Below are 18,125 nucleotides of genomic sequence, written 5' to 3' on the forward strand. Positions count from 1 at the left end.
AAACTTGATTTTACTTTGTATGACTGCTGTAACTCTTAGGATTTAATTAGTTGTTCTAGTATTAAAGGTGATTTCATAATTTTCTGTGGAAAAAAGAACTTGGTTGTTGGCATAATGATAACCTGGTGTTTTATGTCCTCTCCTCCCTTCCCTTTACGCCAGTGAAGGGACTCTAAAAAGAAAGGATGGCCACCTGTATGTCTGCTTATATAGCAGCCACCCGCCTAGAGAACAAACACATGCATGTCTGCTCCTCAGAGGGTGAAAAAGCAGTGTGGTAAATTCCCTCTGTCTACGGTTTTCTATTCACTATTGCTGGAGCCATCACCAAGCAAAATCTAATGTGATTCTAATAAACACTGTGGACCATAATTGTCCCCACCACAGCCCATCTCTCTGCCTGGCAGCTGAAATCTCTGCAAACCAGGCTTCTGCTCCCACTCCCTACTGAAGGATGTGGCACTGTCACTTGTGACTGACTCCCTGGCCGGCTCCAGTATCTGCTGCTTGACAAGAAACGCTTTTTTGTTTTGTTTTTTTTCTCCCCCCCTTTTATTTCTAGAATTCTGGTGTCAGGGTCGCGTGTCCCGCTCTGAAGCTGGCGGGCGGACAGCTTCTGCCTCTGCTGGTTTGCAGGTGGCAGCGTTTTTTCCTGTTCAACACATCTTGTGTCTAAATGACGTGAGTAGCTACGAGCACTCCGACACTCAGTTAAAGGATTTATCCTGTCGGAGCGGCGGCGCGCCCGCAGGTATCCAGGCGCTGGTTCCCGTGGGCAGGGGCAGGGCCGCGCTGGTGCCGGGGGTGCTCGGGGAGGCGCTGCCGGAGCCCCGCCCGTTCCGCGGGGATGGAGCGGCGCTTCCGGCGGGCGCGGAGCGAGGGACGGCCCGGCCGGAGCCGCGTGTGAGCAGCGCCGAGGCTGTGGGAGCCCGGCCCCGGCCCCCGCCCGGCGCCCTCCGCCCGCAGGATGTTCAAGAAGTGAGTGTGGCCGGGGCCGGGAAGGGCGGGGGAAGGGGAAGGGTCCGGGCGGGCCCGGCGCCCCCTCAACCCCGGGCTCGGCCCTGCTCGGGAGCGGCCCCGCGGCCTCCTCGGGCAGCGCGGCCCCGGCTCTGCCTCGGGCACTCGGTTGTTAGATGGGAAACCCTCCGGAGGGAGCTGAGTCATTAACTTGTCTCAACTTCGGGGTGGCACGAAGCGCCGCTCGTACTTGTGTGGTGGAGGTGAGGGGCTCATATCCCAACAGGGCTCTGGGCGTTTGTGTTGCCAGCAAAGCGCTCTTGGAGTTGAGTGAAATAACACTGTGTGTCTGTGGGGCTAAACACGTGTTTCGTGGAGATATCCACAAAGTTTAGGGATGAAGACAGCCTGCTAGTGGGGCACCCCTACCATCCCTCTGCCCAGTGTTCCCAGGAGACAAATTTAAGTCTCGTGAAATCCTGGATTTGAAAGTTGGACAGTTGATGTGCTGTTCTGTATTGAATATATAAACATTTCTGAAGAATGCTGCAAATACAGCATTGTTCAGGCAGTAAATTGTGCATTTCTGAAAAACTTTCACTCACTTTACAGATTTGATGAAAAGGAGAATGTATCGAACTGTATCCAGCTGAAGACTTCAGTTATTAAAGGTATCAAGAATCAACTGATAGACCAGTTTCCTGTTATTGAACCATGGCTAAACCAAATCATGCCAAAGAAAGACCCGGTCAAAATAGTAAGATGGTAAGTTTCTTCTCTCTTGAGCTTTGCTTTTAAGGTGCTTCCTTTATATGTTGACTTTGTAGAGTAGATGAACCTGCTGTTTTTGAAAGGCATCTATCATATCTTAATAGCTAATAGTCCAAGTTATGACCAAACCAGAAAGTTTACATGTGCTCATTGTGCTCTTGAAGGCACTTGCTGTTGTAGGATGCTTGAAGAACATAAAACTGCTGCCTAGTAGTGAAGGTGCAGTGTGTTCAGGGACTGCCCAAGGATTAGCCTGTTGTTGAAGGGAAACATTCAGCTTTATGGGTATGGAAGTTCAGACTTGTTTGGATACCTTCCAGTAACATTTTTTACAATTTTTGGGCTTCCATATATTATCTCGATTATTTAATTTTTTTTTTTGGATAGAGGGCTAGTACATTTTTGCTGACTCTTTCTCCTTATCCACCCTTTGCACTACATTCAAAAACCCCAAAGAAATGCAATTTGTGCATTTTGTCTGTAGATTTTTTTTTTTAAAGGGGAAAGAAGTGAGCAGGAGACCATTGTTGAAGAATAAGCTGTGCAAAAAGATAATATTTTTAGTTTTATATTTTCTTGCTAATTGTCTTAATTCTCAGGTGCCAAGATAGACCAGACTCTGTGAAGTGAAATATTTCATTTAAACTGTAGAAGGATTTAAGTAGCTATTGGAATAATTATTTTTTAATCTTGCAGTCATGAACATATAGAAATCCTCACTGTGAATGGGGAGTTGCTGTTCTTCAGGCAAAGAGAAGGGATTTTTTACCCCACACTAAGGTTGCTTCACAAATGTAAGTTTTCTGAGGGTGGAAGTGCTGGGAAGAGAAGGATGAAAAAAATATTTTGTGATCTGTAATGAGTTTAATGATGTAATCTGTACTTGCCTCCTGTAGAAACTTAGGCTGCATGCTTTTTACTTTTTACAGTTTACTGTTGCATTATTTTTCTTGCTGTTCTGCTTGATTGTGTTACTCTGATTTGAATCCCAAAAAATGTTATTCAGTCAAATCTCAGTGCTGGAAATACTTCAGGAGGGTGCCTGCACTTGAAGGATGGCTTGGAGAGCTGACAGCTTTCATGAATTTTGTCCATCTTTGCCTATTTTGTCCTCTTAACATTAAACTGTTTCTCTTTCATATTAGGTTAATTTGTAAGAGTACATTTGAAGGATTTGAGATCTCTTTTTTTTTTTTTTTAAGACCTCTTAGTATCTGGGCACTTGAGAAATTTATTTCCCTTTGGGAACTTGTTACAATTGTTACTCAGTATGTGGGTCTGTGAATGTGCAGGAGGCATAGGCCTCTAGTGCTGGATTACCTTTGATTCTCAGGTAAAAGATGTGTCCTTTTGGGACAGCACTTGTGTCCTTTTGGGACAGTACAGCCCAGCAGGAGCCCTGGTGATTGTCAAACTTCCTGCCCTCCCAGCACACTGTGTATCTAATTGCCCCCTCTAAACTGACTTGGTAATGAGTTATTCCTGTTGTCATCTTCCTGTATTAACTGTAATGCTGTATCTTTCCCCTCCTAGACCCGTTTATTCTGCCACATCAGCAGGTTGATAAAGGAGCCATTAAATTTGTCCTAAGTGGAGCCAATATAATGTGCCCTGGCCTGACATCTCCTGGAGCAAAGCTTTACCCTGCTGCTGTCGACACTGTCGTTGTATCCTTCTTTAACTCTGAGTTACTGCCTGCTGTGAGACCAGTTAAATTCCAGTCTTGTATTCTCAGATGATCATAATCTGGATTACTTTGGATTTTAATAGGATTTCATGAAATAACTAGTAATCAGAAAAGAGCTGCAGAGGTTTAGATGTTATTTGGCAAGGTTACATTGTTCTTATTTTTTTACTTACTGTGTTGTTCCTGCTGTACTGTTGGGTAGGTTGCTGTTCCATTAATCTCCTTGGTAAGTGGAGCTTCTTGGTGATTTTATGCAGAACTGTAAAAGTAGATGAGGTGCAGTGTAATTTGTCCCCTGCCTCCATAGTCAATCTTTTATTCCTTTCAGTTAAAGAAGAATTCTTTCCTGTTCCTATGGAATTTGGAAAGATGTTAAGGATCAGCTTTACTGTAGTCAGGACTTGCTCTATATGTCTGATGAAGTTAGCAAGTGTAAAATGAGTAAAGTGCTAATTCACTCCTCATTATATTACTGAGAAAGGAAACCCTGAGCAAATACAGCATTAATAACACCAAGCTGTGCTGCTTGTGTTGTTAGATAGATGCTGTAGGAAAAGATCAGCTGTTGGCACCATGTGTTGCTAGACTGAAAAAGACACATCTGATTTCAGTACTTCTGTTTTTTTAAATTTGTGTCCCAATTCTTCTGTGCCTTGGAATGTGAAATGGCCCCACAAACATGTGCCATTTTGTTCCAGAAAGGAGAGACTGTCATCTCTGTGATAGGCACAAAGGAAGACATGGAGTGTAGTGCTGGGAGGTTTTTTTTTTTCTGTAATTGCTGTTCCAAGTTCATAAATACATGCTTTGTTCTACACACTGTGATTCAGTTGTTAAATGCAGTGCATTGTTTTGTTTATCTTTAAGAGCTGCAGCTTTAGAATTACTAAAGGGGTAAAAGTTCAACGTGGGCTTTTGAAAGTGTTTTGGAAATCGTTTCTTCATATTGCTTTTCCTTTTCTGAAATAGTTTAAAAAGAAATCTGTTTTCCTTAGCAGTAATTTGTAGGCAATAATGGCAGAGGGAAAACAACATGCATTATGTGTGGGAGTAATGAAGATGTCAGCTGAGGACATGTAAGTGTTTTAAGAATTGAAATATAACCTGTCCCATGTCATTATTCTTAATGTTAGTTTGGAATATAAGCAGCACTGTCAAGGTTACTGCATCACTGTTGCAGCACATGCTGTTCAAGTACAGAGTTTTTTAAGATTTTGTTTTATTGATTGGTATTCCGGGAGAGAAGAGGAGGCAGGGAATATCTTCTGTACTTATTTGGAATCAAATTTCATGTGAATATGGATTTTAAGGTGCACAGCATTAGTATTACTGCTGAATGTTAGTATTTCTAGAGCTCTGATCATACCTTGTCAAAGATCTCGTTGAACAAAGAAATATTTGTATCAAGTACCTGGGCTGGGCAAGAGATGCAATTTGGGTTTGAGAGGATTGAAAATGTTGAAGTGATTTTTGTGTGCAGGGACAGGGAGACTGAAGCCATGCTGGTGTTTGGCTGCCTGTCTGGGCTTTGCTCTGTGGCCTGCCCTGTACCCACAGGCAGCATTCCTGCTTGATGTGCTGACTGGCTTATCTGAGCTTTTTGTGAAATGTAGAGGTCTGTTCAGGGGATAAACTGAAAATTATTTGAGAAGGAAAAGGGATAGAAAATGGAAATGGGTGCTAGTTGTTCTTGGCTTTCACACAGTGCAATATTGTAAGTAGCTAAATCACCTTGTCGTTTCAAGTTCTGTAAGGTCTTGCAGCAGGATGTGAGGGGCACCCAGCGGGTTTGGGCTGGTTGGTTCCAGCCCTGTGTGCCATTTGTGGCAGTGAGGAAGCTGATTTTGATGAAAACAAGTCACTCTTTTCTGTGGGGATAATGCTCAGCAGGATCATCTGCTGCGCTGGGTGACTCCATGGTCCCAGGTCATAATGGTGGCAGCACAAGGGAGAGAGGGAATGTGTTACAAGGACAGGGATAGAGTGGGACTGGAGCAACCTGGACTTGGACCTGCTGTAGCTGTTGAGAAATTATATCTCTCAGGATTCTTTGTAGTGCTTCAAAATACTCCAAGAGTACGCGGAAAGAAAAGCTACTAAAGTGTCCCAGGCCTAAGTGTGCAGTGATACGCTGTGATCGTTGCAAGCCAAGGTTATCTGTGTTCCTAATCCTAACTTCAAATTCAGCAGCCTTGCGGCTGAATATCCTGTTCCTGTGAGAATTATGATGAACTGGAGAGGAAAACAAAGTGATACGGATCTCTGCAGCCTGCTGGCTGCTTTTTTGTGTGACATTGGTTAAACCAGAACATTGTGGAACAGTGTGATTTCAGTCTCTCGGTGTGATTACAATAATTAATGTGTTAATTCTGGGCTAGCAGCATTTTCCTTCCTGATTACTTTTGGACAAGCTGTGTAAGTAATAGAACACTTGGTGTAAATACAGTAAATTATATTCTCCAGGGGAACGAAACTTGTTCTCACTCCTAGAATGATGAGATTTGTCTTGTTTATTGTGACAAAACTAATTTTTTTTTTCTGGTGGAATAATGTACTGGAAAAATGGTAAACACAAATTCAGTGCAGACACACAGACTAAAAATTTTTAAAAGATAACATGACTTAAAAGATACAGAGTCAATACTACAGAGGATGGTATGTTTGTAACATGCTGCAAGCCCTTGGCACATAAATTTAGCATTTTTAATTCTTTCTTAAGTGGGTAGATGACCTGCAACCAGCAGCAAGGCAACTCACCTGTGTTTGATTGTGTTGGTGGCACACTTGGAACCAGAACTTGTCAAATTTCACATTCCAGTCATGTTGTACCACCTCTTGTGCTGGGAGGGGGAGACTCACAACTGCTGTGCTACTTACATAGAGAAATGCTAAAAATTAAAGTAAGTGGCAGAAGTCTGAAGAACTGTCTCCCACAAAGAAGCAGCAAAAATACTGTGGAAGGCTGTTGACAAAATGTGGAAGGCAAATATTGTCCTCTTATCAGTCAGCAATGTGGGCAAATGTAATAACAAATATTGTTTCTGGTCCACCTGCAGTTGAAGATAATGATTTTGTGATTATTAGCTTTTCCCCTTCCAGCTGACAAATGCTGCACTTTCTACTTCAAATAGTATATTTTATACTGCTCTAATATTTCACCTATCTAATACTTTTGTACCTTTTTCCTCCTTCCACAGTGAGAAGGTCAACAAAGGGATTGGTATTGAAAATATCCACTATTTAAATGATGGCCTTTGGCATATGAAGACATACAAATGAAACAAAAGGAACTGTTACTCCAAAGGAATGCACTTAGATTAAATGTGGACTGCTTTGTAATTCCTTGTTTTTAATGTGACTGAATGTACAAATTATTTTGTTCTGTGGCTATGCTAAATAAATCACGTGAATGCAAAAGTACTGTTAGGCTACAATAGTTTTCTAGATTTCTTTTTATTACAGTTATTTTGTTTTGTCTTAAACCCAAGTCTTCAGTGACTGAAGATACCTGGTGGAGAGATTCTGCATGGACTGTGAGTAGACTATTTCAAACAGAAAGGAGGAAAAAGCCAAGAAATGTTTACATTTTTATGCTCTTCTAAAAGAGTAATATAAAGTGTATGTGAAATATAAATACAGTTTTTAAAACCTCTGAAACATTTCAGATTTTTTTCTTCCGATTAACATCTTGTTAGTCTACGTGTTTCTTGAATGTGGAGAAATCATTTTTTTTTGACATTATTTTTTAACTTATTAACAGCATTAACTTCATTTTACTTAAGGATTTTCTCTTTTTTAATATGCATTTATCTGTATAGGATTTATGAATTTAGACTGATATGTGGACTAGAAATTCTTTTATGCTGGTTCATATCTGAAGACTATACCTATGTTCAGATTTCTACCTGCCAACACTTTGAGATTGCTCTCCTTGTAGTGGAGTTTATAGTATTGGTGGGCAGGCTCCAAAGGGAGCGTGTGCCACCCCGGTGCCTGACGCTCTCTACTCCCTGTTTGCCGCCTTATTTTAGGAGCAGAAGCAAAATCACTGTTAGATAAAGGCATGATAGGAAACCACGGTTATCAGTGTAGCCAGGAGCAGCTTCTTCAGGTGGAACTTCAAGAGATCTCAGCTTGTGCACACTGCCACACGGACCTGCAGCTACAGAATGGGTTCAGGAGCACTGTGTGTTTGTCTGGATAACCCAACCCTTTGTTCAGCAACTGCATACCCAAAGCTATGCCTATGGAAAAATGGAATCATGTAATAAACTAAGGAAACCTTAAGGTCTACCACTCGTAACTGTCTCTGGGAGCATTTATTAATATTTCAAGTCTCTAACACATGCACTGTGCAATGGCAGAATGTAATTTTGTGTGCCCGTGCCTTGTCTCCGGTGCTGTTCTGCATGTTTGGTTTCCCCACCCTGGGACCTTCACAGAAGAGAGTGGCCAAGGAGTTCATCTGATTCTAAAGCCAAATTAAAATGTGGGAGACAGAATATATTACCTAGTATGTGCTACTTTAAAATTTCTCCTGTAAGATTGTTTACGAGATTGTACTTCTGAAAATGACAGGGTAAATCTGAAACTATCAATGTAGGAAGACAAAATTTAAGCAGTGTAGCAGAAAAAGTTTCATCAAACCTCAGAACTTCTCAATGCTGATGGACATTTTTATGCATCTTAGAGGTCCCACTATAAATGTACTAATTCCTGGTTAGTGCTATGTGAAATCAGTTTGTGCTTCAGTGTTTTTTTTTTCCTGTGTAAAACAAGCTAGCCTTGTGTTCTGTGGCTTTTTGCATTGTCTCCTCTTGTTGATTTACAGTACCTCTCAAGTCTGTGACAAATGAGATTCTCATTTGAATTGTTCACTGCCATTCTTTCTCCTATGACTGCTGTTGTTGGGGGGGGTCAGAACTGTCTTTAATATCAGAAACACTGAAATCAAAATTTTACTTTCTTCATCTGGTTCTGTCAAAGTATTCCCAACAGTGGGTCTAACCTTTATAAATTATTCTGTAAGAAGATACAAGTCAAATCAGGCTTAAATTGTTTATCAGTTTAGCAAAACATCAAAAATACAGGTTTTATATAGGTTTTAGCAGCAATCATGGACTTTTGTCTTGCTCTTTCAGCTGAGCTCTGACTGACAGGACAAGAAGGTGCATCTTGCCTCACCTTTTACACGTTCTGAAACAGCTGAGCTGTGGGAGCTTGTCAGGGGGTCTCAGCAGTTGTCTTACCCTTCTTGTCAAAAAGGAAGGACCTGATGCTTAAAACAAAAAAAACAAGATGTGGATATTCTCAACAATTTGAAGCAGCTGTTTCACTTTCCCACCTGCCCCCTTGCAGGGTAGGGTGTCACAGCAGTCTGTTAAAGGTGAGATAACACCATCTTCTCCGGTGTTTTATGAATATTGTAGTACCAACAAAGCCTGTGATAGTCCCAGTTGTAGCAGATAGATGTAATACCTTCCTTAAGTCTTGAAACACCCAGGTCAGGTCAATGAATTCTAAATGGAGTAAATACTGAAGTGGTGTTTATTTGCACATGCTGTGAGGGGAAGAGAGTGTGACCCAGTAACTTGAGCCTCACTTGTAAAAAAAGAAAAACCCAAACACCAAAAAAACCAAATCCAAACACCCCCCCCCCCATGCCCATCCTTCCACTCCCCAAAAAAACCAAAAACAAAACCCCAAAACTGTAACAACAAACCCAAACCCCATCACCCCCCCAACCCCAGTATGGGGGAGTTCTGCAGGTTGTTTTGTTGTGTTACCTGTGTCACATAAAATTCCAAGGGTGGGAGTGCAAGCATGTGCTGCTCTTTCTGCATCTTCATGTTAAAAGCCTCTGTAAATGTATCTACATTTTTACTGACAATTAACCATCTACTTCCTTGTAAACACTATTAGTACCACTAACATGAGTGGAAATAACACCAAACCTTTATTCTAATACACTTATAGGTGGAGTGAAGTTTTAAATGAGCAATTACTCCTGTGCAAACAGGCTCCCTGACCACATTAATACTTACTCAAATACAGTTATCTCTTTCTTTTGTCTGCTTAGAAACAGCAGTCCAAAGGGCACTTGATATGATTATGCTGCAACTTCCTAAAGGATTTCTTGCCACCTTGCTTCCTGATAATTCCTTACTGGATTAGGAGGCTGTACATAAAGCAGCAACTGATAAAACAATGTAGCTCAAGCTATTGTGTAGTTGAGAGTAAAAGAAGCATCTTAAAGTTAGTCTTTGAGACTGAATCTGTAGTCAGTTTTATTGGTATATTTTAGAAAGATAAAAAGACATTCTAGAAATGCCTGGAAGAACTGAGAGAATCAAAGTCTTGTAAAAATATATTTGTAAGAGTAGACTAAACTTCATTTGAATTTTCATTAATAAATATTTACATGTACAAACCCCCCCATATAAACTTAATTCCCTTTCATTATAAACATTAACAACTTCTTTTTATCATTTCACTCCGGCTCTGTCAAAAGCCAGAAGCATTTCCGTATAAAAGATTTAGAAAAAAAAAAAATTTCTCCTTCCACTTTTGAAATTAAGACCTTTACCAACCCTCAGTGTGCAAAAACAACCTGTACAGCAGTACCAGCACGTGTCAGTACCAACGGGTGTCGCGAGATGAGCCGACTCCACTCCTCCCCTGGTGGCACCTCAGTCGTTGTCCGAGCCCTCCGGGGGCAAGAACACGAGGGCATCGCTGTAGGAGTGTCCGTAGGGCCGCAGCCTGTACACCCCGTACATCATCACGTGCATGTGGCTGGGGCTCAGCCCGCTGAAGGTGATGGCCATGTCGGAGCAGCAGCCGTCCACCACCTGCTGCGGGTGGGTGCCCATGGCCTCCTTGATGAGGGCGCCCACGGATTTGGTGTTGAAGACGTCCTTTCCTTCCGAATCCTCCGCGTTCTCAGCGAACACCCCCGTGTACTTCAGGCAGATTGCCAGCTGCTTGTCCTCGGCGAGTTTCCAAATCATACCTCCCTGCTCCGGGCACTTGTTGGGGTCTTCAAGAACACTGGAGAGTCGTCTCAGTGACTCGATGCTTAAGACGATTCCTCCCTCGCCATCCACGTACTCGAGGTCACCAGATTTCACAGCGTGGCCGATGTAAAAAGGCTGAGAGGGGTCTTTCCTCAGTAAGAAGTACTTGAGATTTTCAACAATAGCAAATGTTGTTGGATACGCAAGAAAGAACCAGCTGAATTCATCCTTGTAGCGTTCATAGGTTATCTTGTAAGCTTTTCTCATCATCACCCACATGTCTTTTGTGTTGAGGGCCACAGAATCGAACACTTTGACATTTTCAGAGCTGTAGAACTCTGCCTTGTCGCAGTGCTTGCTCCAGGTCTCCTTTGCTGCAGCCCAGTGCCCCAGATCTTTTGGTTTGACAAGGATGATACAGTAAACACGGATACTTTTACTAAGCTCCATACGTTCACCCTCAGAAAGGTTTAAGACATCCTCTTTGTCGGGAGCCTGGATGTGATGGTGCTCATGGTCCCGCGCTTTGGTCCCGTGCCCCACCTTGATGTGCCCCAGCAGTGTAACCAACATGCAGAAGGCTCCTCCAAGCACCATGCCCTTCACGAAGGAGCTGCTTTCAGAAATCATTTTTCCTAGGAAAGAGACGCACCGTGAGACCTTACAGGAATTAAGTGCACCAGAGCACTAGCCCATACGGTTCTAATTCATTCTCCAATTTACAGACCCAGCTACAGTTCCCTGACCTCCCGCACCGGCACAGAGCCGGTGGAACGGGTGGCAATAAAGAGGTTCCCTGTCGCGGCTCTGGGTACCGCTAACGGTACCACAGACCCCGCCGGGGGAGCCTTGTGCCCCGGGCCCCCCTCTGCCGCCGGGATGGCGCGGTCCCGGCCCCGCCGCCGCCACATCGCGGCCCGCGCGCTCCCGGGGAGCGCTCCCGGAGGCCGGGCCCCGCCCGCTCCTCCCCCGAGCCCCCCGAGCCCCTCGCGGTCCCGCCGGTCCCGGGGCCGCCCCCGCCCCGCTCACCGGAGCCGCGCGCGCCGCCCCTTCCTGCGCCGCCGGAAGCGCCGCGCGGCCGCTCTGGGCCCCGCGCGCGCCCGGGGCGGGGGCGCCGCCTGGCGGCGAGCGGGGGGTACCGCAGCCCTCGCGGAGCCCTCGCGGAGCCCTCGCGGAGCCCTCGCGGAGCCCTCGCGGAGCCCTCGCGGAGCCCTCGCGGAGCCCTCGCGGAGCCCTCGCGGAGCCCTCGCGGAGCCCTCGCGGAGCCCTCGCGGAGCCCTCGCGGAGCCCTCGCGGAGCCCCGCCCGCCCCCCCTTCAGGCGTCCCCGGTGTCCCCCGGGGAGAAGCGCCAACCCTGCTGTGCCGGCGCGGTTGTTACAGAAACTTACCAGTGTGACCGTCCCCGAGACGCTCTGGGAGCCACGCTCCCGACGCCGGACACTGTCACCGCTGGGACCGGAGCCCCTTCACAGCGGCGGCTCCGGTGACCCGAGGTACCCCCGCTTTGGCTCCCCCCGCACACCCCACTCGCACGGTTGGACCAGGTTTCCTCACCGGCTCGACCCCGGGTTTCCTCACACAGCAGAGTCTCAGATGTCTCGCTCCATAAAGCAGTTTATTCACGGCACGGTAACACAGAAACAGCTCGAGCTGGTGCCTCCGAGGAGGGACCCCAACAAAGGCACTAAACCATACCCAGGATCAACCCAAATATATCCAGTATATCCAGGATCATATAATATCAGATATATCAATAGCTCAAGTATATCCAGGTTCAAATCATGAATACACTGCCCTAAATTTCCAAACTAATGCAATAAACTGTGCTTCAAGCATGGTAATATGATTAATATTTAGAGTAGAGCCAAAATTTTATTTTCTACCCTTTCTTTTCTTTAGTGATAATTGTTCCTGAGCTCCAGATTGTCCAAATCTCTTTCTACACATTGTCGCTCAAGAACTTACAGGTGACACCTGATTTGAAAAAACATCACTGACTAACAGTTTGATCCCTTTTTCACCACCCTCTTGGGGAAAAAAAGAAAGGTTTTACATGTTTTATCTCTTTATTAGCTGATAGTGGTGTACCCTTAGGCCACCACAGGGGTTAGGATAAAGTCCTATATGGGTTTTCCCTATAATTTAAGGTATGCCCTGGTTGGATGAACGTAGTGGATTTTATTTAAGTCAGTTTACAGTTGAGCTGATCTGGATTTTCTGGCATCTGTCTGGGTTCCTCAGATGCCTCAGTTATTCAGGTAAGGATGGTTTTTTTAGGCTCATGGCTGTACCATAGACTTCAAGGCTTAAGGATGTTATCTTTGGCAAAAAGATCTGCAAGACCATCAATTGCTTAACTCTTCTGGGCCTGGGGAAGCATTGCTCTAGGTTCAGGTAAAAATGCTACAAAATAGTTACTTTGTTTGGATCAGTGCATGTCCAGAATGGCTCCATTCAGCGGAACTAAACACCAATTACACACGGTGACAGAAAGTACTGTCAGCTTGTACGGGCAGTTCTGTCACTGCACTAAGGGAACATCACTCATCCTATATTTTCCTACTTGACTGCTTTCAAGGTATAAAATAGGTGGACACTCAGATTGTTATCACATAGCAGAGACTGGAGGCGAGTTCAGTTTGTTTTGTGTATCTCCTGTTTGCAGAATCAATTGTGGCTTTCAGGGCTTCAGCAGTTTGCTTGATCGTGTACTTTCAAGAGATTTGAGTGAGTTGCGACTTGCTGCTTCAGCTGATGCTTCAACAAATTGTTTTCCTGCATGACTTCAGTGAGGTTCTTTCCCGTGTTCTGACAGAATGACTAATGTAGCTACAGATCTTGACTGTCATTTTAATGTTTTTTCAACATTGTTCTTATCCAGCAGCAGATAAGTGAAGAGAAAGTCTAAGCATCATGTAAAGCACGTTAGAAACCCAGAAAGACTCTCTGCCTTCTCTATTCCTTGAAATTGTTGGTTGGCTTGAAAGGACTGAAATGGCATAGGAATGCATAAGGTCTCACAACAGCCACTGTTAAGTATTCTGGAGCTCGTTTAGACATGTGTACTCCTATAAACTCTCCATTTCAAACTACTACAAGTAACTGTTTTTAAGAACTTCAGGAGATAAGTATTTGAAGTCATTCTACCATCGTCTGGGAACCAGCCAAGTGTCATAGCTGAGGAAGGGCTAGACCTAAGATGGAAGTTAAGTGAGGAAAGCTCAGTCACACGGTAGGAGTGAACCAGGAAAACTCAGTGATCAAGGCAAATGGCCTTGCTTTAGTTTTGTATTAGAACATGCACTCATGTATGCATACAGAATATCACCAGATTTCAGCTTTGAGCACTGACTTGCCGTCCATGGAGAAGTTTGTTAGCGGCAGTTTCATCCCTTACTTCCTACTGATCCTTTGTAGGGTCCCTACCACACTCTGGAAAAATAGCAGCCTTTGGAACCTGCAGACCTGTGCCAGGATCCGCACTGCTGACAGAGCTGACGAGCTCCATGGCTCGTTTCTTGTCTCCACAGACAGCAGTTTCCCTGCTGTTTTCTGTTTGTCTTTCTTTGCTGGCTGCAGCTGCATTTACCTTCTGGTGCTCTTTCTTGCCTCCAAGGAAAGACATAAAACATGCTCTCACTGTGTGGTGCAAAATGTCCCTGAGAGATTGGCTATTATCAAAATATATTTGATAGGAACTTTGCTCCAATTAATGTGAAATGTTTCAGCTGACACATGAGTTGTCATCTTTCATGGGGACTGCTTGTTAATGATCACAAATGAGTGTCCACTGTCTCAGAAGCAGACTCATCTGTCTCTCTGCGTGTGCAGCAGGGAGGCTGGGCCAGAGCTGCACAGACACATTCAGAACAGGTAACTGAAGCCAGGGGAGAGCTATTGCAGCTGTTTCTGAGCAGTTAAAACACCAGCTGAGCTATATGTCATATAGAAAGAACCCCTAATCAGGAGATACAGTTGCAGTTCAGAGAAATGCAAAGGTAAGTTTGAACTGGGACAGCTGACTTTGCTCTCACATCACCCATATAGTTTTAATGCTGAAGCTACTGGAAAACACACAGGTTCTACCTGTCCATCTGATTCTATCAGAAGAGAGAGTCAAGTGTGGTTATGAAGGTTGCAAACTCTCACCTTGAATAGCTGAAAGCCCATTGGAACCAATAGACACAGTGCAGGAAAAGGGCTTTTAAGAAGAGGCCAAGTGTTACTGTTCTGTCACACACCTGGTCCTCCCACTGTTTCATTCAGCCCATAAAGGGCGTAATCGAACAAACGTGTCTGCTGAGATTTCAGTCCTGCTGTTGGAAGGTTTGGGAATCCTTGTTCTGAAGTCATAAAATAGTCAGGTGGAGATTCGAGTTAGCAGGAAGATAAAGCCAGATTTCTTCATTCCCTTCATGGGGCCCTGCTCATTTTTTTTGGAGGAAAATGGATTCCTGAGCCAAACTTTAACCACCCCTTCTGAAATTTTTGCCCTGCATCCTCTTCTTCACTTTAGTTTCACACTCAAAATCTGGAATCTGGAAGGATGTGAACCCTTTGTAGGTCATGTGCATCCTGAGCCACATACAACCCCAAGATCTTGTCACAGGGGTAGGCACTAGACTAAGGAAGCAAGTTTTAAAGCCAAAAAGTGGCTTTATAATTAATACTAATTTCAGAACTCAGTTTGAAGTATTTACCTCTGAAAAAGTGTTCTCTCTGGTTGTTGGACAAAATTCTGGAACTACAGGATGAAATTCTCCTGTATTTATAGGAGATAATGCATAATATGATCTTTTAGCCTTGAAATCTGTTAAATTGATTAACTATGTTAAATGATACTTTTAAATCACTTTCCTCTTTCTTCCATGAGCACTGTCAAGGAAGGGCTTGGAATTGAAATGGTTGTTATTTACATAGTGCCCTCAAGCACAGGAAGATATGTGAGAAGCAAAACATATGTGACTCCAAAAGAACTTACCAACTTTGGATTGCTTTATAATTTCTTCAGTTTTCATGTGTGTAGCTGAATGCAAAACCCATCTTATTCTCTGGATATGCTAAATCAATCAAGTGAATGCTAATGTCCTCCTAGCTCCAACAATTCAGCTGGAATTGAACTAGCAGAGACAATGCCCAGAGCTGAGCTGACATCATTGTGAATGACTGCTGCACAAATACAACAGAAAGAGAATAGGAATTAGACATTTTAATGTCAACTCTCTTAGAAGCATAGGAAAGAAAGAATTATCATTGATCAAATAGAAACAGACGAGAAAAAAAAGGCAGAGATAGGAAAATCTTATATTCAAGCTCCCAAAGGAAAAAAAAAGAAAAGTGGAGATGAAAATAGCATTCTACCAGAAAGAATGGGTTCTTAATAGGCCTTTAAAATAAAGTGCATGAAACAGTAATGAAGTGATTTTGCTGCATCTTTAAGGAGCTTGGTTTTGTCATTCTGGGGTTATTTGAAAAAGCCCTCTGAAGAAAATTATGGTCTCAAATTATGGCTTTTCAGGGTCAGATTGCATAGCTAAGAAGCACCATTGTGAGCAGCAGCGACAGAGACAGCCCTGTGGCACACAGAGAAACCAGAAGGGGAACCTTGCTCTGCTGGCACTGCCTTGATGTGATTTATGGACAGTTTGTGGAGCCTCAGCACAGGACTAGGCTTGTGTTTTGGCTTACAGGAATTCTGGTCTGGTGTCTGAGAAAATTTTTTGACATTGCCTTGGTTTGGCGACGTGCAGCCTGGAGAGACATAAAAGTTTCTGGCGTGGAGTTTATTGTAAAAGGGCTTATGGTGAGTAAGTGGTTATTGTTACTAGATGGAAAGATCTGTGAAGTTCTGTTGCTATCAGCCCATTAAGGGAAGAGGAGAAAGAAGAAGGATGAAAATAGCAGAGCATTTGACAGGCTTGAATGTCTGTAGCTTCCATGAGATGCTTTCTTGTACCAAATGTTGACATCCCTTCATTTTGCCAAGGAAATGGAGGTTTTGAAGTATCAGATTCTCCAAGCAGACATTTGCTTTCCGATACCGATGTTGAAAGAGTAGACTCCTGAGTTGCATGTGCAGAGACAAAAATGTCTGCTAGATATGTGTTTGCAACAAACTGGAATTACTAATGATGTTAGAGCAGAACTCAGAGCCCTGTGCTGCAATTTATCTGCGATTTATCAGAGAGGAGACGCACCATGGACATGAAATGCCTGGTCCTGGAGTGGAAATGCCTTTCCAAACACTGGGAAGAAGTGTTTGCTGAGGACCCCTGAAAGAAAGCTTGTTCTGTGTAGGAGGGGCTGCTGTCACTCCAGCACTGTGATCAGGTGTAGAAGCTTTATGCTTTCTGGGGAAGCAGGGATGTGAGCAGTGCCACTAGCTCGGGAGCAGCGAGAAGCAGAGACTGCAGGCAAGAGAGGAGAGCGCACAAGGTCTGAGATTGCCGAGTTTGAGATCAGCGATGTGTCAGATTTCAGCCTCTTTCTCTTTCAAACAGATGTTGGCAGTGCTGTGTTGCCTCACAGGGGCTCAGCCCAGCCTGACCAAGGTTTCTTTCATTGGGTTTGGAAATAGTGGGCTGTATTTAGACTTGTGACTTGCACAGCCTTCTGCTGCTGCAGCTGCTGCACTGCAAGCCTTTCGCAGAGGCTCTGCTGTCAACAACTAAAGCACAGCACTCCCGTGCTCTGCCTTTTGTGGGCCTTTCTGGAGCCCTTTAGCAAATGTATAGAAATGCATAGTGCCAGGGTGCTACTGCTCCTTAGCACTGTGGTGTATCTACAGTGTGCCAGAGGCTTTATCCTGTGGGAATGGGCACCAGGAGAAAGGCACCGGGGGATTCCTGAGCCTTCAATGCTCGGTGCTGCTCCTGGCTCCCTGCAGGGCTGGCACCGAGGATGGCAGTGCTGTGAAGTGAATATTGGTTCTGTTCACACTGGCAGTACCTCCCTATTGAGAGGCAAGGGAGGGGATGCTACAGTGCTGCATGGTCTTCTCTTTTCTCCCCTCATTTCTATAGAGCTTCCATGTACTTTATACTCTCTGTGTGGGACTTTTTTTTAATGTGTGCCATATCTAACATGCTCAGAATTTGGAGAGTACACTCACAGTTTGGGATGCTGATATGCTGGTCCATGGGTGATGGTGCCCTAGTTCCTGCTCATATCTTAAAATCTACCTCAAGGTAAATAAAGCAGTAGCTGATTGCTACACCTCTGGGCTTTGCTATCTCATTATTCTGAGGATTTTTTCTTGAGGAAAAAATTATACATGCTTAGGTCGCTTATATCAGTACAAGAGGATGTGAAGCTGCTATGAAGGAATAGAAAAATCTCTTTAGAAATTGTCAGTGATGTACAGTATCTATTCACACTCTAAAAGATTAAATTAAAAGTGATAATTATGTGCTGTTTTTGCTGCTCAAGTTGTTTAATGCCATTATGACTGTGCTACTTAATAGAAAAGCTTAGAATTAGACTAGCGTGGGAATACTAAAAATTTTAATGGATTTCTGCTCAAGTCATTCTTCCTAATATGAAACAAACCCACCAAATATATATAACTAGGTCTTTGGATTCAATTATTAATCCTCTCTCCTAATTTGAGGAGCAAAACTATCGCTTAACAGCAGTTCTCTGAAATAGAATTTTAATGATACCAGTCATCTCATAGTTGAACATGATTTTTCCTG

The 18,125-nt window shown here is 43.9% G+C and overlaps 3 protein-coding genes across 4 annotated transcripts in view; 2 read left to right on the plus strand and 1 right to left on the minus strand.

The window, feature by feature from the left end:
- The first annotated feature begins 848 nt into the window (after window positions 1-848).
- MCTS1 (MCTS1 re-initiation and release factor) lies at window positions 849-6,849 on the plus strand. The gene is made up of 6 exons (XM_032702130.1): window positions 849-978; window positions 1,570-1,722; window positions 2,425-2,522; window positions 3,262-3,395; window positions 4,424-4,491; window positions 6,613-6,849. Exons 1-6 carry the CDS (start codon window positions 968-970, stop codon window positions 6,692-6,694), a joined length of 546 nt encoding a protein of 181 aa, XP_032558021.1. The 5' UTR covers window positions 849-967; the 3' UTR covers window positions 6,695-6,849.
- A 3,028-nt stretch (window positions 6,850-9,877) lies between these two features.
- Window positions 9,878-11,903, minus strand: C1GALT1C1 (C1GALT1 specific chaperone 1). Of its 2 annotated transcripts, none has more exons than XM_032702140.1 (2): window positions 11,820-11,903; window positions 9,878-11,066 (listed from the first exon to the last, which is right to left on the minus strand). In XM_032702140.1, exon 2 carries the CDS (start codon window positions 11,059-11,061, stop codon window positions 10,105-10,107), a length of 957 nt encoding a protein of 318 aa, XP_032558031.1. In that variant the 5' UTR covers window positions 11,062-11,066; window positions 11,820-11,903; the 3' UTR covers window positions 9,878-10,104. The 2 variants fall into 2 exon arrangements, with proteins under 2 accessions (XP_032558031.1, XP_032558030.1); XM_032702139.1 differs by lacking the exon at window positions 11,820-11,903 and adding an exon at window positions 11,461-11,503.
- GRIA3 (glutamate ionotropic receptor AMPA type subunit 3) overlaps window positions 11,731-18,125 on the plus strand; it is a 602,976-nt gene continuing 596,581 nt past the window's right edge. Inside the window, exon 1 of the mRNA XM_032702135.1 lies at window positions 11,731-11,924. The gene's annotated coding sequence lies outside the window, so the exon portion shown is untranslated. The remainder of the gene's footprint in view (window positions 11,925-18,125) is intronic.

This window comes from Chiroxiphia lanceolata, chromosome 14, assembly GCF_009829145.1.
Source record: "Chiroxiphia lanceolata isolate bChiLan1 chromosome 14, bChiLan1.pri, whole genome shotgun sequence".
In the NCBI taxonomy this organism is placed as follows: domain Eukaryota; kingdom Metazoa; phylum Chordata; class Aves; order Passeriformes; family Pipridae; genus Chiroxiphia; species Chiroxiphia lanceolata.